The 23,820-nt window shown below is 41.0% G+C and overlaps 2 protein-coding genes and 1 long non-coding RNA gene across 4 annotated transcripts; 2 read left to right on the top strand and 1 right to left on the bottom strand.

The window, feature by feature from the left end:
• Nucleotides 1–6,100: 6,100 nt before the first annotated feature.
• Nucleotides 6,101–10,466, top strand: LOC139539613 (guanidinoacetate N-methyltransferase). Its single transcript, XM_071342708.1, has 6 exons — nt 6,101–6,457; nt 7,827–7,972; nt 8,065–8,128; nt 8,243–8,310; nt 8,855–8,965; nt 10,191–10,466. The coding sequence occupies exons 1-6, from the start codon at nt 6,283–6,285 to the stop codon at nt 10,329–10,331; spliced, it is 705 nt and encodes a 234-aa protein (XP_071198809.1). The 5' UTR covers nt 6,101–6,282; the 3' UTR covers nt 10,332–10,466.
• Nucleotides 10,467–12,713: 2,247 nt separating this feature from the next.
• On the bottom strand, nt 12,714–21,141 carry ndufs7 (NADH:ubiquinone oxidoreductase core subunit S7). Of its 2 annotated transcripts, none has more exons than XM_071342709.1 (8): nt 20,843–21,141; nt 20,066–20,105; nt 19,630–19,698; nt 19,424–19,544; nt 16,824–17,003; nt 16,676–16,722; nt 16,327–16,415; nt 12,714–12,952 (listed from the first exon to the last, which is right to left on the bottom strand). In XM_071342709.1, exons 1-8 carry the CDS (start codon nt 20,856–20,858, stop codon nt 12,855–12,857), a joined length of 660 nt encoding a protein of 219 aa, XP_071198810.1. In that variant the 5' UTR covers nt 20,859–21,141; the 3' UTR covers nt 12,714–12,854. The 2 variants fall into 2 exon arrangements, with proteins under 2 accessions (XP_071198810.1, XP_071198811.1); XM_071342710.1 differs by having other exon boundaries at nt 20,066–20,102.
• Nucleotides 21,142–21,409: 268 nt separating this feature from the next.
• On the top strand, nt 21,410–22,835 carry LOC139539615 (uncharacterized). Its single transcript, XR_011667969.1, has 2 exons — nt 21,410–21,751; nt 22,428–22,835. It is a non-coding gene; the product is annotated as an uncharacterized lncRNA (long non-coding RNA).
• Nucleotides 22,836–23,820: the final 985 nt, after the last annotated feature.

Here is a 23,820-nt window from a genome sequence, read left to right as displayed (position 1 = left end):
ATTAGATCAGAAAATAAAATAATACTGACCTGCACAGGCACATAGACTGAGTGCATGCCCTTGACCATGGACCAAGGAGATAGAATGGGTGACTTTGTAAGCCTACTAGCCTGCACAAAATAAGCAGCCTGGTTGATTTTGTTCCAGTAGGTCAGGAGCTACATTTTTCACAAGGATCCCTTTAACAATAGTTTATAGCTTATGTTTTCTATGAGTGCAGATTATTGTGTAGTAGGCCTAGATCTACATCAATCAGGGGTGCAGATTTAGTTGATCAAGTCTTGACTCTCCAAGATGACAATCTTGTATCACACTCAGTATCCTTTCATTGTTCTTTGATCTGATTGACAATGACAGCATTATCATCAAAGAGTTCACTGCCACAACCATTGCTACACAGGTGACTGATTATACCTCTGACCTATTACAGTGGTCAACGTGGTCTTGCACTTTGACGCGCATTCATGGATTTACCTGAGAGGACAGCAGTGGAGGCCATGCAGTGACTTGGCTCTGAAGGGTTGACATAATGATATACATTGAACAAAAATATAAACGCAACATACAACAATTTCTAAGATTTGACTGAGTTACAGTTCATATAAGGAAATAAGTCAATTGAAATAAATTTATTCGGCCCTAATCTATGGATTTCACATGACTGGGAATACAAATATTTGTTGGTCAAAGATACACTACATGGTCAAAAGTATATAGACACAATTAGTGGATTCGGCTATTTCAGCCACACTCATTGCTGACAAGTGTATAAAATCGAGCACACAGCCATGCAATCTCTATAGACAAACATTGTCAGTAGAATGGCCCGTACTACAGTGGCTTTAAGCATGGCATCGTCATTTTTATTTTGTATTTTTATTGAACCATTATTTAACTAAGCGTGGCACCGTCATAGGATGCCACCTTTCCAACAAATTAGTTCGTCAAATTTCTGCCCTGCTGTTATTGCGAAGTGGAAATGTCTAGAATAGAATAAAACTAGGAGCAACAACGGCTCAGCCGCTGAAGTAGTAGGCAACACAAGCTCACAGAACGTGACCACCGAGTGCTGAAGTGCGTAGCGCATAAAAATCGCCGTAATTGGACTCTGGAGCAGTGGAAACATGTTCTCTGGAGTGAGGAATCAGGCTTCACCATCCGGTAGTCCGACAGACAAATCAGGGTTTGGCGGATGCCAGGAGAACGCTACTTGCCCAAATGCATAGTGCCAACTGTAAAGTTTGGTGGAGGAGGAATAATGGTCTTGGGCTGTTTTTCATAGTTCGGGCTAGGTTCCTTAGTTCCAGTGAAGGGAAATCTTAACGGTAAAGCATACAATGACATTCCAGACGATTCTAAGCTTCCAACTATGTGGCAACAGTTTGGGGAAGGCCCTTCATGTTTCAGCATGAGGTCCATACAGAAATGGTTTGTTGAGATCGGTGTGGAAGAAATTGACTGGCCTGCACAGAGCCCTGACCTCAACCCCATTGAACACCTTTGGGATGAATTGGGACATAGACTGTGAGCCAGGCCGAATCGCACAACGTCAGTGCCTGACCTCACTAATGCTCTTGTGGCTGAATGGAAGCATGTCCCCGCACAAGGAGTCACTAGAGTGCGATGGAACAAGGACATCCCGGCCGGCCAAACCCTCCCCTAACCCAGACGATGCTGGGCCAATTGTGTGCCACCTCATGGGTCTCCCCGGCTACGGCTGGCTGTGATACAGCCTGGGATCGAACCCGGGTCTGTAGTGAAGCCTCAAGCACTGCGATGCAGTGCCTTAGACCGCTGCGCCACTCAATGATTTTCACATTACTTGTGTTCCATTTCAGACAGTGATCAGTGTTTTGAATCAGTTTAGTAGTAATTGACACACTCAAACACACCGCAAACAGGCCTTTAAGGATTAGGTAGTCTAACAATAATAATAATAATGTAAACCTTCACTGTAATTACCTGCCTACAAGTCTATGTAGGCCTAATTACTGTATTTAAAATAAATAGAATATATCTGGTGTGAACTTCAGGGGACTGGTTTATGATTAGGTGTTAACAATACGTTTTTCTCAGTGTTAGTCAATGGCAGCCTAAAGACTCCCACCGATGATTTATTCACTTCCTATGATTTTTTTACTCCCTTACAGTCGGACAGACGGTATAGGAGCATGAGGTCTGATACCAACAGGCTCAGAGACAGTTTCTATCTACAAGCCATAAGACTGCTGAATAGGGTTGCACATTTTGGGGAATATTCAGAGGTGGAAACTTTCTGTGGGAATTAACGGGAATATATGGGAATTAACAGGAATATGTGGTAATTAACGGAAATATATGCAAATTTATATTAATACCATTTAAATGTAGATTTTTTTTGCATTGGATATATTTACCATATCATATGGAGACAGAAACATAAACCTTTTACCTTATCATAAGTAGACATAATTGCAAATTATTAAATCCTTCCAATAGAAATAAAAACTATTTAGTTACAAATTGAAATGTAATTAAATGAGTTGACTCTTCACATGGGATGATTTCACTGAACAACAAAAGAAAGGGAATATTGAATGATCCCCAATGATCCATCGCATCTCCCAATAACATTTTCAACATACATCTGTAAAATAATAGTCTAGGAACTAAAGCCTTGGTTGTATTCCTCTCAGACTTTCATGTCTTCTCCCTGGACCTCCTCAATGTCCTCCTCTTGAACATCAGACTCTGAGGCCTCATCTTCACTGTCACTTTCCATCCTTGTTGATGATGGCTCATTGTCAGGCTCAAAAAGCCTCAAATTTGCCCGGATGGCCACCAATTTTTCAACCCTTGTATTGGTCAGCCTATTGCGTGCTTTGGTGTGTGTGTTCCCAAACAAGGACCAGTTGCGCTCTGAGTTGGCTGATGTTGGTGGGATTTGGAGGATGATGGAGGCAACAGGGGAAAGAGCCTCAGATCCACAAAGTCCCTTCCACCAGGTGGCTGATGAGATATGTTGGCACAACTGTCATATTGCATCTCCATCCCAAAGCCCTTGCTTGGAAGTGTACTTTGCCAGACTGCCAAGACCCTTGCCCTCATCCAGGCCAAGGTGGCGAGGCACGGTAGTGATGACACCATAGGCGTTTTTGATCTCTGCACCAGACAGGATGCTCTTGCCAGCATACTTGGGGTCCAACATGTACGCTGCAGTATATGGGCTTCAGGCAGAAGTCTTCACGCTCTTTGATGTATTTTAGAACTGCAGTTTCCTCTGCTTGGAGCAACAGTGGAGTGGGCAGGGTAGTACAGATTTCTTCTCTTACATCTGCAAGCAGAGTCTGGATATCAGACAGGATGGCATTGTCTCCCTCAATCTGTGCAATGGCTACTGCTATAGGTTTCAGGAATTTCAGGCTGCTTACCACTCTCTCCCAAAATACATAATCCAGGCGGATTCCCTTGACGGGGCTGTCCATGTCGGCAGACTGTGATATGGCCATTTCTTGGAGAGACTCCTTCCCCTCCAGGAGACTGTCAAACATGATAACAACACCACCCCAACGGGTGTTGGTGGGCAGCTTCAATGTGGTGCTCTTATTCTTCTCACTTTGCTTGGTGAGGTAGATTGCTGCTATAACTTGATGACCCTTCACATACCTAACCATTTCCTTGGCTCTCTTGTAGAGTGTATCCATTGTTTTCAGTGCCATGATGTCATTGAGGAGCAGATTCAATGCATGAGAAGCACAGCCAATGGGTGTGATGTGAAGGTAGGACTCCTCCACTTTAGACCAAGCAGCCTTCATGTTTGCAGCATTGTCTGTCACCAGTGCAAATACCTTCTGTGGTCCAAGGTCATTGATGACTGCTTTCAGCTAATCTGCAATGTAGAGACCGGTGTGTCTGTTGTCCCTTGTGTCTGTGCTCTTGTAGAATACTGGTTGAGGGGTGGAGATGATGTAGTTCATTATTCCTTGCCCACAAACTATCGACCACCCATCAGAGATGATTGCAATACAGTCTGCTTTCTCTATGATTTGCTTGACCTTCACTTGAACTCTGTTGAACTCTGCATCCAGCAAATGAGTAGATAAAGCATGTCTGGTTGGAGGGGTGTATGCTGGGCAAAGAACATTCAGAAATCTCTTCCAATACACATTGCCTGTGAGCATCAGAGGTGAACCAGTTGCATACACAGCTTGAGCAAGACATTCATCAGCATTTCTGACTACGTTCCTCCATTGAGTCAAAAACACTTCTGATTCCAGGAGGACCATGAGCTGTTGCTATCGATAAGGTGTCTGATTCACCATTTTCACCTCGAATAGAAGTAGCGGGACTTTTGTCAGAGGTTGCTTGTTGTGAGCGCTGAGGGAACTTTATGCACTTGGCCAGATGATTCTGCATCTTTGTTGCATTCTCCACATATGATTTGGCACAGTATTTGCAAATGTACACCGCTTTTCCTTCTACATTAGCTGCAGTGAAATGTATCCACACATCTGAAAGTGCCCGTGGCATTTTCCTGTAAAGATTTGAAAACAATTAGGAAAACCCTAATACAATTCCATGTACAGATAAATAGTTAAGCATTTAGATTAAACAACTCCTTTGTAAAATAAATGTTTTAAAATGAAATGTATGGAAACCGGTGAATTAACACCCCGCAGTTAGCTGGCTCAAGCAAGCTAAAACCCACATGGTAGAAAAACTAACTAGCAGAAATTGTTAACAAGTTAGACATTATTTAAACACACTTTGCTGTAGGCTACTATTTACTAGTTAACAAAAAATCATGTATGTCATATAAAATATATTCACCCCACCCAGTATTGTAATCAAAAACTTAAAAGAAAGCATGTAGTTCTTGGCTCAGACAGTGTAGTAGTGTGGGCTCAATAGCATCTCATTAGTGTGCAAGATTTTGAGAATCAGCTGTACATGTGATAGAAGAGTGCAATGCACACGTGATGGAAGAATGCACTTGTGCATGCAGAGGGTTGCAATTCCATTGAATTGGGGATAGTTCAACCAAAATATGCCACAATACCTAGAATTGCCTTGTGAATCCCACAAAAACAGGTTCACTGTTATAAGCTAACTTTTTTCATGAATTTAAGCAAAATTCCCCAAATTCCCGGGCTTAATTTACCATGGGAAAGTTTCCTGAAATTTCCCGTAAAGTTTCCGACCCTTTGCAACTCTACTGCTGAACACAGGAACTGGACTGACCACCTGCTCTGATTCTCCGCACCTTAGCACACACTCACTCACGCACACATCCACACAGACATTCAGTACACACATCCATCCATACACACACACACACACACGTCATAACTGCTGCTACCACTCTTATTATAATAGCTAAATACTGAACAATTTAAACATGGCCACCAATCTCCTCTTCCCCAAAATACGTGTAAATATTGGACTATAAATTGTGCCTTCCTGTATTATACTTATGCTAAAATATGTATTATATTCTATTCTACTGTGCCATTTCTCTACACTTGCAATAACATCTGCTAACCATGTGTATGTGACCAATACAATTTGATTTGACAGTTTGTATTCTTATCTTATATTATTTCTTATTGTTGTTGCATTGTCAAGAAGGAACCTGCAAGTAAGCATTTTGTTGGACGGCGTATTCCATGTGTGTCCTGTACATAAGTCTAATAAAACTTGAAACGTATGTGAAAGTTAGAAGAAAAAAGTGATGGCAATGGGGATCGCTGTGGAAACTGCTGGTAGATAGTTTGATAATTGCAGACCTCTCTCTGCCTGCTCCACTAAAAGGCTAAATTAGTTCTGGTCAGTATAATGTTGTTAATGAAATAGTTATAGTTGTAAATATGTAGCCCATCATACTTTCAAATTAATTGTATTTTTTATTATTCTGTGATTTTATGTTTTATGTAGCTGTCTTTTACCAAATAAATTTCCCCCTGTGTGATAATAAAGATTATCAAATAATCTAGACTAAACTAGGGTGCAATACAATGCTGTAAAACAGACTGTAATATGCCACGATTATGAAAATACAATACATCATGTTTTTTTTCTCTCAGTTTTCCACACTAAGGACGTCAGTGACCCCGACGACACTCCTTGGAATGCCACCTATTGACCAGCAGTAGTACGCCTCGTTGACATTGCAAACACGTCTTGCAGAGTCAGCAATTCTGACCCATATAAATCCACACCGCCGCAAAATCTCACTTTCCTCTGGCACGACGTGGAAACAGCAACCGTCTATTCCCCAGCGATTAGAGAAAAACAATCACCAAAATGACCACGGGACAACCCATATTTTCCAAGGGAGAAGACTGCAAAGCTGGTTGGCACGACGCTAGTGCTGGTTACAATGAGACCGACACTCATCTCGAGATTTTGGGCAAGCCTGTAATGGAACGTTGGGAAACTCCGTACATGCACTCGCTGGCAACTGTAGCCTCCTCAAAAGGTACAACGCACAATGTGCAAGCTGGTGGTCCCTGTGAACGCACTGGGACCACTAGATAGTAATTAATTCCAGTATTCTATGATCATTTATAGTTCTATAATAACCTTTTACATTATTGTAATACTTTTTTCTTACAAATGTGTGAAATAAATAAGCCGTAAAGGACAGCCTATTTGCCTATAGCGTAATCATTGGCTAGGTTTACACTTAATTCAGAGCTGCAATATAGTCAAATCAGATTATCAATAAATCAGCAATTAGGCTATTGGGAAAAGTTTATGAAACAAATGCATTGACTTTCTGTATTACTTCTGAGTTGTTTCACCCAATGTACATGCTAGTGGAGTTTAAAAGCATGGTGGAGTTAGACATATGTTGGACATAATGCTTGTGGTTGCAGCAGGTGTTACTCTACCCATGGAATCGTGCCAAGTGAGGACTTGGGAGTGCCAATCATTTATGACGACATGCCATTCGATACGTTTTATAACTACAACTGTTGATCACTGATTTGACTTTTAATTGCACACAATACGAGCACAGACTAGAATTCAACGTTTTGCACGTAAAAGTTGTTTTGGAGTTGTTTGCGCGCTCATGTCACCATAGCACACACGTTGCTGCATGTAGTAGGAATGCAGTCCATTGAGTTTATTAAATAGGGTATTATACTTTCTTTATATTGCTTTATATTGTAAAATACTCATATATGGTGGAAATTTGAGTATAAGCCTGATAATAGTATAGGTCGATGCAAAACCAAATCGTATTTTTCTCTAATCTATTTTTACACATCACTGAAAGACTATTCTATTCTGTGGAAATCCTTGAAGTGGCCTTTCTATCACGTGCCACCACCTCGTTCTTTCCCCCATACATTTCTATACTGTGGTTCTCAGAGAGGTCTCTCAAATAAACAAAAACAGTCCATTATTTTTGTTTTGCTTTTCATGAAGGGTGCCACAGCATTGGAAATACTTCAATACAGGTCAGACCTGGGTTCAAATACCATTTCACGTATTTCAATTACTTTTCAATACATTTCAAAGCAAGTACTCAGATAACCTTTATTTGGAATAAGTAAGTAGTTGAATATTGGAATGTATTTGGAAATGTTCAAATACACTGAATCAAATGCGCTATGCATTTAACCTCGGAATTTGAAATGACAAATTTGGTTGACTATTTGTTTTTTACAAATAACCATTAAAATACTCAAATAAAAGTATTTGTTTTGGGCTATGTATTTGAAAATACTCAAATACCAAGAACAAATATTTAATAACAAATACACGTATTTGAAACCAAGTCTTGATACAGGTAGATACTTAAACACCAATTGAGATCCTTGTTCTGCTTTCCCCCACAGGTGGACGGGTTCTGGAGATTGGATTTGGCATGGCCATCGCCGCAACTAAAGTCGAGTCCTTCCCCATTGAGGAGCACTGGATCATTGAGTGCAATGATGGAGTGTTCGCGAGATTGCAGGAGTGGGCCAAGGCTCAGCCACATAGAGTGAGACATCTTCAACTTCACATTAGGATCTATTTAGACTTTTCCCCCATTTAATGTGAATAAAATGTATCTAAATTATTCTCCACTCATAGATTGTGCCCCTCAAAGGACTGTGGGAACAGGTAGTGTGCGGCCTGCCTGACAACCACTTTGATGGTACGTTTCAAAAGGCATTCTATTGGCGTATCCATTGTATCTTTGTATTCTTAAGCGGGTAAATTGCTTCAGACACATAACTAAGTAATTTTAATAATGCCTCTTCTATCAAAGGCATTCTGTACGACACATACCCTCTGTCTGAAGACACATGGCACACTCACCAGTTTGACTTCATCAAGGTAAGTACAACACTTCTATGACAAAGACTGCACATTACAAATATATTAGCAAAAGCACCAGAACCAACAGCGGAATGGGGATTTCTCCTGTATTAAAGACTGTATAAAACACAAACATGTTTGGTATTACATATGATATTGTAGCTGAATCCAACGCAAACATATGGCAGATGTTTAGGGTGGCAACCAAAAGGTTGCTAGTTCGAATCCCAGAGCCATCAAGGAGAAAATAAACTGTTGATGTGCCCTTGAGAAAGGCACTTAATACTAATTGCTCCAGAGTTGCCATTGCCCACTTTTCGAGGGTGTCTCGGGGAGAGTTGGGATATGCAAAAAGCACTTTTACGTATTAATACACATTTGTACATCTGAAATAGGACAAATATAAGCACCCACGAAATTAATAAATTAATAAACAAATTAATCCAAATGGAATGAGATATTTCTTAATGGAATCTGATTCCTATCACTCATTACAAACATTGCCTATCGTGTCACAATGACGTTTCCATTATAATAAGAATTTTGAATTGTGTCTCTATAGGGTCATGCCCATAGGCTGCTGAAGCCCGGTGGTGTCCTCACCTACTGCAACCTAACCTCTTGGGGTGAACTTCTCAAGTCCAAATATGACAACATCGACAACATGTTCCAGGTGAGCCGGCTCTCAGCCAATCAATGATCAACAACACCTAATCTCTCTGTGAGGTGCTTGTGTACACGTGTCCTCTCGGGCATGACACATTTCATTTCTTTGCACGTATTCTGTCCTTGTCTCAGATAGTACTGCACTTACAGTACAAGTCTGGTACAGTGTAATTGCATATGTGATGTTATACCGCTAATCGTTACTGTGGTATAACATGTCATTTAAAGTGTGGCCCTCCATTTTGTTTGGTTTGATGTTCATTAAATCATTAACCCATTTGTTTCATTCACGTGCAGTGACTATTTGTCTGTTGTATTTTGCTTATTTGGTCTGTCTGTAGCTTCAGTACTAACTAATTTGCCTGCTACCTGCTTCCACCATTTCTTTATAGTACATTTGATTTGGTTTACTAACTGCAGTACAACAGTAATTGGTTTAGTTTATCTATCACCGGCGTCTGCCATTTACTATTACCATTTGTATTGCACTTGGTTGTGGCACTGTTAGAATGTGTCCTCAATTACCTTTCTTGACTAAACAAAGGTAATAATTTGACCTGAACTACAAGATCTGAGAATTAAACTTTATTTTTTTGTATATATATATATCATATTTTTTACAACCAAATCCCCCAAGAATAGGTAAATGGGATGTTATTGACAGGTCCAGACACTTTCATCCTCGTTGTGCAGTACGGGGCTCTGAAAAAAACATTAACAAAGGCTCCAAAAACATGCAAAAACTTCATTTTAGAAACGGAAAAGCTTTCAGTATAACGATGCAGGTCTTCAGATGTTGTACACATGAAATTGTGTCATTCCATTTTGTTGCTACTCGAGCAATAGCTCTACGTCCATTCTAGCAGCAGGCTACACAGAGAATAGCTGGATAGGGGAAACCGTTTGTCTCACAAAATGGAGTATAACGTTGCGGATAAAGTTTGGAATGACACAAGTTCATGTGTACATCTGAATACCTGCATCATTATACTGAGAGCTTTTCCGTTTCTAAAAATGACGCATTTGGATGTTTTTGGAGCCGTTGTTCATGTTTTTTCAGAGCCCCGTACTGCACAACGAGTAAGTGACCCGCTGGTTGGGGTAAGTTTCTCAAAAACAAGTGAAATCGCAGCAACAACAAAAAGTATCTGGACCCTTCTATAACATGCCATATACATCAAAAATAGAGATTTGGTTATAAAATGCAAGTTTCTCCTATGATGATTTTTCAGGAGACCCAGATGCCTCACCTGCTCGAGGCTGGCTTCAAGAGGGAGAAGATTAGCACCACAACCATGGATATTGTTCCTCCAAGCGAATGCAAATACTATGCCTTCCGCAAGATGATTACACCCACCATTCTGAAAGAGTGAAGTGGCTTGATGCCACCGTAATGTTTTTATTCCTTTAATTCTCAAGTGCCTGCATTTTAAAAGCCACATTGGTTTACTGTCAAAAATCCATAAGCACTCAGTGATGTCCATCTTACAATAAACCAATTGAAATAACATGTCCACTCTGAAAATGAATTTGTTTGGGTATCACCACAAACAATTTTGCACCTCTTGCTATGGAACCTCTTGCAATTCGTTACAGAATGCATTACATTTGAACTTCATTGCAATGTTAATGAGCACTATATTTTACATAATACTAAGTCTGCGTTTACACAGGCAGCCCAATTCTGATCTTATATCCAATTTAATTATTGGTCTTTAGACCAATCAGATCCTATCTTTTGCCAATAATTGGGCAACATATCACAATTGGGCTGCCTGTGGAAACACTTTCGATTGGCCACTTAACTAAATGTGAATCAAAATTTCATTAACATATTTCACTTCTGAAATAACAATTATTTCCTGAGGGGCTGCAAAATAAGTCAAAAACATGATTTTCCTGTTTTCAATGATATTTCCACACTAGGAGCAGGAAATAACACTCAAATTGTGAAAATGCCAATGCCCTTGGCATTTGCAGCTTTTTGAAAAACATGCCTGGAATTTCAGCCTGTTCACCTGGGATGGAGTTTTGGCCCACAGCATATCACAATGAGATCAGATTATTTTGACCAATAACCAGTCATCTTTTATTATACATATCCTACTTTGGGAAGTAAGTGGGTAGGCTCTAGAGCAGGGGTATTCAACCCTTACCCTATGAGGACCAAAACCTGCTGGTTTTCTGTTCTACCTGTTAATTGGGGTGGCAGGTGCCTAGTGGTTAGTGTTGGGCCAGTAACTGAAAGGTTGCTAGATCAAATCCCCGAGCTGACAAGGTAAAAGTCTGTCGTTCTGCCCCTGAACAAGGCAGTTAACCCACTCTTCCTAGGCCGTCATTGTAAATAAGAATTTGTTCTTAACTGACTTGCCTACTTAAATAAAAAAATAATTGCACCCACCTGGTGTCCAAGGTTTAAATCAGTCTGATTAGAGGTGAACAATGTAAAAAATGCAGTGGAACTGGCTTCGAGGTCCAGAGTTGAGTTTGAGGGCTCTAGAGTTTAGACAGTCCTATCCGACAATCAGGGCTGTGCATGTACGCCCACATGATTAGACTTAGCATTTCAATGGCAAAAGGAGTCTCAGCAAAATCTATTATTTTCATTAAATAAAGTCATTTATTAGACATACAGTGATGCTTTAAACAGACTGCATGGGAGCTTTAAGAAAAGAGATGGAAAAAGTCCCTATCTGGTTAGAACTTGTTAATCATTAATTGATAAGTTGTCATGGCACATTGCCGATCTCATTGCAGCTGGTAGATAAGTGTTAGTCATATCTTCCCCAAACTGATGTTTTTTTTCATAGAAAATTGAGAACAGTAGGACCTTTGAATATTGGCCAACCGTCATAGCAGATCTCTCACAAGAATTTAACTCAATCTATACACATTTACTATTGGGTCACAAATCCTTAAGCCTAGTGAGATGAGTTACTGAAAACACTGAGAAAATACATAAATTGTATTTATGATGCATGCTACATTTCTTGCAGATTTAGAGGGTGATTTATATATATATATTTTTTTTAATGTAGATTGTGTGATTTGTCACTATAAGTTACATCCAAAAGGTGCGTCTTTGTGCAAATATAATGTTAAAACGGTTTACACCTTTCAACTTTCCTATAAAATATGAACAGCTACACCCTGCTTCCTGATCGGCTAGGTGGAATAGCACCCCTATTGCTACCTTCCAATTGTCTAAGATGTACACAAGTGCATACAGGGCCGGGGTCAATTTGGGATTGAATTTTGGTGAGTAGAACCAAAGACTGGCCCTGAGACAATACTCTTAAATTGTATCCATCCACATTTACTCTTAAGTAAACAGTGATGACATAATTGGTCAAAGCACTGCAAAAAGAAAGCATGCTTACACCAATTCAATGTCAGGTCAGTGATTACTTCAAGGAAGAAAGGAAACATTTAGGAGTATTTCAAAAAGGTACTCTACTCTCTCTTTGGTAGACCCAGAGGTAATACAAGTAAATGTCTAAACTCAGAATTTTTTGAGGTGCCAAGTGCACCATCTACTGGTTCAGAATATACACACATAGAAAGTCTTCAAACAAAGGAGTACACCAACATACATAACAAAAACTAATGGACTACTAAAGAAAACTGAGGTGACTTCCATCTACATAGTAATGACCATAAATGTTTAAAATTCTCAGTTAAAATGATTATTGATAAATGTATTTAAATCCCTGCCAGTATCATAATCTGTGCAAGGCCAAGAACAGTGATACAAATGACAAGAAATTCCTTTATTGTTTCTGCAGAGAGGTGCCAGTGCTCAACCCAGAGTGATTCCTGAGGATATTGCCAACCGGTTTACTGGCTGATCAGACCACCAATAAATAACATTTACAAAAAGCCAGACGTACATCATTTCACTTGCGATACCAAATCCTCATTTTCTTCTCTCTCTTTATTTTCTTTTGCAACTGTAGCGTCCCGTAGAGAAGGGCCTCTGCTGTGGGTGGGCAGCCTATGGGAGGACAAGTAAAACAGTCACTTAGAGTGAAATGTTTTCTATAAAAATAATTAAAAAAAAAAAAGGTAAATAAGATGATCTTCAGAGCTATTATTGTGATTTGTTTCTTTTCCACATTGCTGATCATACAGTGCCTTCAGAAACTATTCACACCCCTGGACTTTTCCCACATTTAGTTGTGTTACAAAATTGGATTTAAAATTGATTTAATTGTAAATCTTTGTCAACGATCTTCACCAATGCCAAAGTGGAAGTAAAATTCAAAAAAATAAATAAATGGAAAATAAAACACTATATCTTGATTAGATAAGTATTCAACCCCCTGTGTCAATACATGTTAGAATCACTTGCGGCAGCAATTACAGCTCTGAGTCTTTCTGGGTAATTCTAAGAACTTTGCACACCTGGATTGTACAATTTTTCCCCATTATTCTTTTTTAAACTCTTCAAGCTGGTTGCTGATCATTGCTAGACAGCCATTTTCATGTCCTGACATAGATTTTCAAGCAGATTGAAGTAAAAAAATGTAACTAGGCCACTCAGGAACATTCAATGTCATCTTGGTAAGAAACTCCAGTGTATATATGGCCTTGTGTTTTAGGCAATTGCCCTGCTGAAAGTTGAATTTCAAATCAAATGAACATTTTATTTACAACAGGTGTAGACCTTACCATGAAATGCTTACTTACAAGCCCTTAACCAACAATGCAGTTAAAGAGTTTAAACAAATTAAAGTAAAAAAAAAGAAGAATAAAAACAAACAATAAAATAACAAGGCTATATACCGGTGGTACAAGTACCGAGTCAATGTGCGGGGGTACAGGTTCGTCAAGGTCATTTGTACATGTAGGTAGGGGTAAAGTGACTATGCATAGATAATAAACAGCGAGTAGCAGGAGTGTAAAAACAAAGTGGGGTGGGGATCAATGTAAATTATCCGGATGGCCATTTGATTAATTGTTCAATCTTATGGCTTGGGGGGGGGGGGGGGGGTAGAAGCTGTTAAGAAGCCTTTTGGACCTCGACTTGGCGCTCCGGTACCGCTTGCCGTGCGGTAGCAGAGAGAACAGTCTATGACTTGGGTGACTGGAGTCTGACAATTTTTTGGGCCTTCCTCTGACACTGCCCAGTATATAGGTCCTGGATGGCAGGAAGCTTGGCCCCAGTTATGTACTGGGCCGTACGCACTACCTTCTGTAGAGCAGTTGCCATACCAGGCGGTGAAGCAACCGGTCAGGATGCTCCCGATGGTGCAGCTGTATAACTTTGACAATCTGGGGACCCAAGCCAAATCTTTTCAGTCTCCTGAGGGAGAATAGGCTTTGTCGTGCCCTCTTCACGGCTGTCTTGGTGTGTTTGGACCATGATAGTTTGTTGGTGATGGGGACACGAAGGAACATGAAACTCTCGACTGGCTCCACTACAGTCATATAGATGTGAATTGGGGTGTGTTCGGCCCATCTTTTCCTGTAGTCCACGATCAGCTCCTTTTTTTCCCTTTCTTGCTCACGTTGAGGGAGAGGTTGTTGTCCTGGGACCACACTGCCAGGTATCGGACCTCCTCCCTATAGGCTGCCTCATCGTTGTCGGTGATCAGGCATACGCCGTTGTGTCATTAGCAAACTTAAAAATGGTGGTGTTGGAGTCATGCTTGGGCACACAGTTGTGGGTGAACAGGGAGTACAGGATGGGACTAAGCACGCACCCCTGAGGAGCCCCGGTGTTGAGGATCAGTGTGGCAGATGTGTTGTTACCCACCCTTACCACCTGGGGGTAGCCTGTCAGGAAGTCCTGATCCAGTTGCCGAGGGAGGTGTTTAGTCCCAGTGTCCTTAGCTAAATGATGAGCTTTGTGGGCACTATGGTGTTGAACGCTGAGCTGTAGTCAATGAATAGCATTCTCACATAGGTGTTCCTTTTGTGCGATTGCATCATCGGTAGATCTGTTGGTGCGGTATGCAAATTTGAGTGGGTCTAGGGTTTCTGGGATAACGGTGTTGATGTGAGCCATGACCAGCCTTTCAAAGCACTTCATGGCTACCGACGTGAGTGCTACGGGGCGGTAGTCATTTAGGCAGGTTACCTTCGCTTCCTTGGGCACAGGGACTATGGTGGTCTGCTTGAAACCTATGCATTACAGACTCAGTCAGGGAGAGGTTGAAAACGTCAGTGAAGACACTTGCCAGTTGGACCGCTCATGCGCCGAGTACACATCCTGGTAATCCATCTGGCCCCGCACCTTGTGAATGTTGACCTGTTTAAAAAGGTCTTGCTCACATTGGCTACGGAGAGCATGATCACAGTCGTACGGAACAGCTGATCCTTTCATGCATGCTTCAGTGTTGCTTGCCTCGAAGCGAGCATAAGAGGCATTTAGCCCGTCTGGTAAGCTCGCGTCACTGGGCAGCTCGCGGCTGTGCTTCCCTTTGTAGTCCATAATAGTAGTGCAAGCCCTGCCACATCCGACGAGCATCAAAGCCGGGGTAGTAGGATTCAATCTCAGTCCTGTATTGATGCTTTGCCTGTTTGATGGTTCGATATGAGGGCATAGCGGGATTTCTTATAAGCGTCTGGATTAGTGTCCAGTTCCTTGAAATAGGCAGCTCTAGCCTTTAGATCAGTGCGGATGTTGCCTGTAATCCATGTCTCCTGGTTGGGATATGTACGTGCGATCACTGTGGGGACGACGTCGTCGATGCACATATTGATGAAGCCGGTGACTGAGATGGTATACTCCTCAATGTCATTGCACGAATCCCAGAACATATTCCAGTCTGTGCTAGCAAAACAGTCATGTAGCGTTGCATCCGCTTCATCTGACCACTTCCTTATTGAGCGACTCACTGGTATTTCCTGCTTTAGTTTTTGCTCGTAAGCAGGAATCAGGAGGATAGAATAATGGTCAGATTTGCCAAACGGAGGGCTTGGGAGAGCTTTGTATGCGTCTGTATGGAGTAAAGTTAGTCTAGAGTAATTTTTCCTCTGGTTGCACGTGACATGCTGGTAGAAATGAGGTAAAACGGATTTAGGTTTGCCTGCATTTATCTCCCAGTGTCTGTTGGAAAGCAGACTGAACCAGGTTTAGGATTTTGCCTGTGCTTAGCTCTATTCTGTTCATTTTTCCTCCTAAAACTCCCTAGTCCTTGCAGATGACAAGCATACCCATAACATGATACAGCCACCATCATGCTTGAAAATTTGAAGAGTGGTACTCAGTGATGCGTTGTGCTAGATTTGCCCAACGAATACACTTTTGTATTCAGGACAAGCGGTGTGAATACTTTCTGAAGGCACTGTATATCAGGGCCAGAACAAATTTGTTTTATAAGAGTAAAAAAAAAAAAATACAAATTACAGAATGATACATACCTGGAACGTATATGTCCACTGGTACGATGCGGTCACACCCTCGGACCACGGCGTAAGAGTAGTGGTAGTAGCCACCCCCATTGGCACAGCTTAATAAGGACAGAGTAATAAGATACAGTGTGGCTCAACTAACAGCTGAATATGAAAAACGTCAACAGACACTGTAAAAGCACTGTGTGTAATGCTAAAACAGTTTGGGGAATTAAATCCCAATCGGTTGGCAGTAATCTTTATATTAAACAATCAGGCATTCTTAAATTAAAAAGTTAAGGACATCATGTGATCCATTTCAAACTAGACAACCACTAAAATCTTTCTGCTTGAACCTAATATTAGGACTAAATTTTACCTGCCCATGGAAATTACATATCTTGGCTCAGGCATCTGGTCATAAACCTATGGGAAAATAAGCATGTTGAATTCATAGTCAATAAAAGACTAACTTGATTTCAAGCAAATGCAGAACTCCTTTCTCCAAAGAAACTTCAGTCAAATACCTTGCGCAGAGCGGGGGCCATCTTGTTGGTCAAGGTGCCTGCCACAATCATGACGTCGGCCTGTCTGGGGCTGGCTCTGAACACCACTCCGAACCGGTCCATGTCGTATCGAGGAGCCGCCATGTGCATCATCTCAACCGCACAGCATGCCAGGCCAAAGGTCATGGGCCACAGGGAGCTCTAATGTAGAAATCCACAAAAACAGATTAGATCAATTGTTTTGTTAACCTAACTGAACAAAGATCATTCAGTCAGTCAATCTTTTTCCCTAACTCTTCCTAACAATCCTCAACTCATCTTGAGAAAGGTGAAAAGGAAAGGTCAAGGAATAACATTTAGACCAATGGTTCTCAAACTTTCTATAGTCCCGTACCCCTTCAAACATTCAAACTCCAGCTGCGTATCTCTAGCACCAGGGTCAGCACACTCAAATGTTGTTTTTTGCCATCATTGTAAGCCTGCCACACACACACTATATGATACATTTAAACATAAGAATGAGTGCGAGTTGTCGTCACAACCCGGCTCGTGGGAAGTGACAAAGAGCTTTTATAGGACCAGGGCACAAATAATAATAAATCTATAATTGTTCTTTATTTAGCCATCTTATGTATTAAACCTTATTGTGAATAACTCTCCACAGGTTAATGAGAAGGGTGTGCTTGAAAGGATGCACATGGCTTGTATTGGAGAGTCTCAGTCTTAACTAATTTCCCACACACAGTCTGTGCCTGTATTTAGTTATCATGCTAGTGAGGGCCGAGAACCCACTCACACATAGATACGTGGTTGCAAAGGGCATCAGTGTCTTAGCGCGAACTTCCAAGTCAAGAAACTGAGCGCAGCCCAATCCAGAAATCTGGCAGTGGCTTCTGATTAAATTTTCACAGAATCGCATGTTGCAATTTCAGTGAGGCTCTCTTGTTCAGATATCGGTAAGTGGATTGGAGGCAGGGCACAAAAGGGATAACGAATCCAGTCGTTTGTGTCGTCCGTTTCGGGAAAGCACCTGTGTAATTGCGCACCCAGCTCACTCAGTCAGGTGCGTCGCTATATCACATTTGACATTGTCCGTAGACTTGAATTAATTTGCACACACAAAAAAAAAAATCATACAATGATGGGAAGACCTGTGTGTTGTCCTTGTTAATGCAGACAGAAAATAGCTCCAACTTCTTAATCATAGCCTCAATGTTGTCCGGCAGATTGAATATAGTTGCGAAGTCACTGTAATCCTAGATTCAGATCATTCAGGCGAGAATAAACATCACCCAGCTAGGCCAGTCGTGTGAGAAACTCATCATCATGCAAGCCCCCTGATAACCAGTACACTTCTACACATATGTTGTAAAAGCGTTACATGGTTACTGCCCATATCATTGCATAATGCAGAAAATACACGAGTTAGTCTTTATTCTCGCCCAAAACACTCATGTGGCTTATTTTTCAAATTGTCATGTTTTGTTTATAAATGTCTGCGAGAGAGTAACGGTTAATGTGATTGGATTTTAATTATTTGACTAGGCTACCTGTATTTGACATTGTGTTGTTATTTCGCAGAACATTAGTTCACTGGTTTAATTTTATTTTTGGCAGTGAAACAAATCTACTCAGGCAAGAAAGAAAAGAAACTCATCCAAATATAGCACCGTTTGAAAATATAAAATGTACTGTTTGAAAATGTGAATAATTATTACTATGATTTTTTATTTATTATTGCACCAGTTTGGGAATACCTGGTTTAGAGGAATGACCCCCCCCCCAAAAAAAAGTATTATTTGTGAAGGCATTGGCTGGAATTTTACTTCAAATTAAATGGAATTACAGGAGTCAGAGACAACTTCTTAATTTTCCCCCAGCAAAGGAGACTCAATATGGAAAAAGTGAAACCAGACTATGCTTCCCTCTGTAGTTAGTTTAATCATTTTGACAGTTCCTTGACTGACAGCCAGCTGACCACATACTGTATGTTTAGTAGATTACAAAGAGAAGTAAAGAAGGATGGGGATGGGCCTCACGAGTGGGGCAGTGGTCTAAGGGTGGTCTAAGGCACTACATCGCAGTGCTAGCTGTGCCACTAGATATTCTGGGTTCGAGTCCAGGCTCTGTCGCAGCCGGCCGCAACCGGGAGACCCATGGGGCAGCGCACAATTAGCCCAGCGTCGTCCGGGTTAGGGAAGGGTTTGGCAGCAGGGAGGTCCTTGTCCCATCGCGCACTAGTGATTCCTGTGGCGGGCCGGGCACAGTGCACGCTGACATGGTCGCCAGGTGTACGGTGTTTCCTCCGATACATTGCTGTGGCTGACTTCCGGGTTAAGTGGGCATTGTGTCAAGAAGCAGTGCGGCCTGGCTGGGTTTCGGAGGACGCACGGCTCTCGACCTTCACCTCTCCCGAGTCCGTACGGGAGTTGCAGCGATGAGACAAGACTAACTACCAATTGGATACCACGAAATTGGGGACAAAAACATTTACAAAAACTCTTTTGGAGTTTGATAACAGTTTTATAAAAGCCAAATTGACACTCAAAACATACAAAAGGTACCATATGCCACTGCAAAACAGAGATATTGTGTGGCATTGAATCTGAGCCCTAACTTACTCTGCGTGCCCAGTTCACCAGATCATCCAGTTTAGTGATGACATATTCTCCCTTGCTGCTTGCTACTGCAGCGGGCTTGGCAGCAGCTACCGCTGTGCTTTTCTCTCTGACTGGAACCACACTGGAGGGAAAGGGAATATTAAGTACTTGAGCAAATCTTCTTTATAGTTCTTGACAAATTCAGATGTTCACTGGATTTCCATTACCTTGTAGCATTGTCGCTTTTAGCAATGTGGTGTAGCGACCTCTGTTGTATCGCAAATACTGAAATGGGTCTGTATGGTAAAAAAGACCAAGATTGGATTGGCACTGACAACTTTGTGATAACTGCTGATGTAAAAGAGGTTTATAAAATAAAGTTGATTGATTGACTGACTTACTGGCCATCAACACAAGCACAATGGCACTGCACAGAAATAACACAATACTCTAAACTATAACAAATGGAGCAAACATATTTAATGTAGACTACTGGTGCTTCCAAAACAGAAAGAACCTCTATGTTGCTAACTATAGTAAATGCCAGACCTGTCTTGGACAAATTACGCACTTGATAAGGTGATTAATTAAAACCAGACTGCCAGAGACAGCAGATAAGTGTTCATAAATAATATCAGATTAAACTTTAAAAAGCATCCTTACCTTGATGAAACGTTACCAAACGCGGCGAGGCGAGGGACTGCTAAGAAAATACAAAAAAAGCATAACTAGATTTCAACAAATGCAATTAAATCATTACGCCACACCAAACTCTCTAGCTAACACAATTTACTGGGGGGATAACGTTACTGCACAGGTTGTCATTTGTTACCACAGCCTAATCCAAAATCACGACCAAAAAGCGTATTTTTGTTTGAATGAATCATTACGATAGACAATATTGACATGTGTGGCTGTAGTAACTAGTGGAAACCCACTGACTGGCAGTCAATGCGCATTTCTTGAGTGGCATAACAAACAGACGTTTGTGATATGGCTAGTTGTAACTTAGTCAAACTGACTTGTATCAAGTATTTGCTTATATAAATATTAACATGTATTTGCCATTAGATGACCATTAGCTAAGAGGTTGATCACACCGCATGTCTGACTGAGGAACTTAACGTTCCACGCGTGCTAGTTAGCTATTTACAAACAAACATTTTCTCCCTGGCTAGCTAACGTTAGCTAGTTAGCCTAACCAGAGCCGTTTCTGTTCAGATTTATGCCAGATATAGCATCTAGCTAGTTATAGCTAGATAGCAAGGTCAGTGATTACAACCGATGGTGGAAGCATACAATGACAAAACCTAGATAATACATTAATCAGGTGGCATAGGAAATACTGTAATTTTAGTGGGATAAATAAGTCGGATATTTAGCAGAATGATATGTCGCAGTAACTTGGGAACATTGCATATTAGCCATAACATCACTCACCCACCAACGCCGCCATCTTTCGCTAAAAATGAGAAGACTTCCACTGACTGTGGTTACGTGATAGAACGGTCCGTCCTATCTGTGATCCTTGGGACGTCCCTACTTCTTTGAAGTTGACAATTAAAATGGTTAGGTTCAGGGTTGGGACGTCCCAAGGATTCATTAAAAAAATATAGCAGTTAATTATAGGGGCTGTAATAAATACCATTTAAAATAACACAAGCATATTGCTATTACATTGTTATAACTAACTTCTTTCTAAGCAGGGTTTCTCACACACCCAGAGACAGATGGCTGACACAGAACATTCATAAACACTGATAAGAAAAGGGTGCAGACACACACACATACCCAAGGACGGAGGGCTGACTACGCACACACAAAATCTCCTGTTTAGCTGAACATTTGATAACAAAGAACTTTTGCTATAAGACTCAGAAGGATGACGCCCAGCTCATCAGGACCAATCTGAGAAGACAACAACCTGTGCAGAACCAACCAGAGGACAAGAACTTCCAGACTCAACCTACTTTCTATCTTTGTATAAAATGTCTATGCACTCTGTTATCTGGGCTTTTTCTGGAGGTTCTCTATGAGCCGAAGGAACGAGACCGTATACGCTTGTACCAGATATCTTTACTCTTAAATAAAGCTGTCGCTTGTCATACAATTTACCACCTTGTCCGAATCGATCCTTGACCGGCTCGCCCTTCTCCATATCCAATTATCAACAGAAACATGGTAGCAGAGGATGGTTATCTAGATACCCGGTCCAGAGTGGTTGATGTGGATGTGAGGGGGCGAGTTGGTGAAAGGACGGTTCACGGAGGACAGGTGAAATCTTTTGGGGGGGAGGACAGCAGTTCTGCTCAGCTCGAGAAACTGATCTCCTGGTCGACCATAAATAAGGTAAGCAAGACCTGTTAAATCAAACTTTGCATATACCACTAGGGTCATATCTAAAGCCATTGACCCAACAAGCCCTTCCCAGATGTTTCCTCTTTTAGGGGATGAAGGCCCTCCATCTTTTGAGGACAACAACATGCCTGCTGCTTTTACCTTCTTCTAGTTTATGTCACGTCTCTTAGGAGACGTGAAGAGAGGGCATATGAAACTTTCTCTTCAAGAAAGTTTCTGCATATAATACTCCTGCTTGATCCCAAGTTTATGTCACGTCTCTTTGGAGACGTGAAGAGAGGGAATCAAAACTTTCTCTCTGAGAAAGTTTCCCTGGTTGTTTACTTTTGCTTTTCTTACTTTTACTATGTTTATGTCACGTCTCTTAGGAGACGTGAAGAGAGGGAATCAAAACTTTCTCTCTGAGAAAGTTTCCCTGGTTGTTTACTTTTGCTTTTCTTACTTTTACCTAGTTTATGTCACGTCTCTTTGGAGACGTGAAGAGAGGGAATCAAAACTTTCTCTCTGAGAAAGTTTCCCTGGTTGTTTACTTTTGCTTTTCTTACTTTTACCTAGTTTATGTCACGTCTCTTTGGAGACGTGAAGAGAGGGATTTGTAATAAATACCATTTAAAATAACACAAGCATATTGCTATTACATTGTTATAACTAACTTCTTTCTAAGCAGGGTTTCTCACACACCCAGAGACAGATGGCTGACACAGAACATTCATAAACACTGATAAGAAAAGGGTGCAGACACACACACATACCCAAGGACGGAGGGCTGACTACGCACACACAAAATCTCCTGTTTAGCTGAACATTTGATAACAAAGAACTTTTGCTATAAGACTCAGAAGGATGACGCCCAGCTCATCAGGACCAATCTGAGAAGACAACAACCTGTGCAGAACCAACCAGAGGACAAGAACTTCCAGACTCAACCTACTTTCTATCTTTGTATAAAATGTCTATGCACTCTGTTATCTGGGCTTTTTCTGGAGGTTCTCTATGAGCCGAAGGAACGAGACCGTATACGCTTGTACCAGATATCTTTACTCTTAAATAAAGCTGTCGCTTGTCATACAATTTACCACCTTGTCCGAATCGATCCTTGACCGGCTCGCCCTTCTCCATATCCAATTATCAACAGGGCCTACCGGTATATATTTTTTTGTTGACAGGGAGAAAAATGTCTAAAGTAAGAGTTAAACGTATTGATTGGTCTGAACTTAAATACCAAAGATGTGGGAAATAATTTCACATTTGCAAGTGGTTCCATGGGGTATGACGTAGCTCAGAGCAGATCCAGGATCACTTTTTACAACCCAATCAACCGAGCCAGTTTCAAGTGGGATATTCGCGCTTTCAAACCTCAATAGCTTTCAAACCACTTGAGCCACAGACTCCAAATAAGTGTCATTATGTTGTAAAAAATTGCGCACAACATTGCACAGGTCTTATTTTCACGATTTGGACATTAATTGGCTTTCCAAAGCTAATAAACATGTGCAAATGTGAGCAACATTTTGTATTCCAAGTTGAATTAGTTAGGGAGCGTAAACAAAGTACAAACCTTTTTTACATTCAAATTTCAATAGCTCCTTGGTCATGTGACCTAGTGACTTCAAACAAGGTTCAGAATGTCCACTCTGTGGGCCTACACATTGCACATCCTTTAGTTTGTCCATTTGTATCTCACATGGTTTTACATGATTTTTTCAACATGTAGAATTTCAATAGCTCCTTGGTCATGTGACCTAGTGACTTCAAACAAGGTTCAGAATGTCCACTCAGTGGCCTTACACATTGCACACCCTTTAGTTTGTCAATTTTTATGTCACATGGTTTTACATTAATTTTTCAAAATGTCGAATTTCAATAGCTCCTTGGTCATGTGACCTACTGACCTCAAACAAGGTTCAGAATGTCCACTGACTATATCTTCATATCGCACACTCTGATGTGTGTCTACTTTCATCTCATGCTATTAGACGTAAATCTGTAAGCTTTGCATGCCTTCATTTTACATGGGTGTTAAAAAAAAAAATTGAAGTCACCAAATGTTCCATCCTCAC

This window comes from Salvelinus alpinus, chromosome 15 (genome assembly GCF_045679555.1).
Source record: "Salvelinus alpinus chromosome 15, SLU_Salpinus.1, whole genome shotgun sequence".
In the NCBI taxonomy this organism is placed as follows: domain Eukaryota; kingdom Metazoa; phylum Chordata; class Actinopteri; order Salmoniformes; family Salmonidae; genus Salvelinus; species Salvelinus alpinus.
Note: the sequence above shows the minus strand (reverse complement) of the source record. Positions and strands in the feature narration are given on the sequence as shown.

Bases quoted from the DNA above. Each gene is read 5' to 3' on its own strand.
- LOC139539613 (XM_071342708.1), top strand. From the start codon at position 6,283: ATGACCACGGGACAACCCATATTTTCCAAGGGAGAAGACTGCAAAGCT. The intron at 8,129-8,242 runs GTACGTTTCAAA...CTTCTATCAAAG, and splicing joins GCCTGACAACCACTTTGATG to GCATTCTGTACGACACATAC. The intron at 8,966-10,190 runs GTGAGCCGGCTC...ATGATTTTTCAG, and splicing joins ACATCGACAACATGTTCCAG to GAGACCCAGATGCCTCACCT.
- ndufs7 (XM_071342709.1), bottom strand. The intron at 19,699-20,065 runs GTAAGGATGCTT...TTTACCATACAG, and splicing joins TTTGGTAACGTTTCATCAAG to ACCCATTTCAGTATTTGCGA. The intron at 17,004-19,423 runs GTAAGTTAGGGC...TTTCTACATTAG, and splicing joins TGGTGAACTGGGCACGCAGA to AGCTCCCTGTGGCCCATGAC.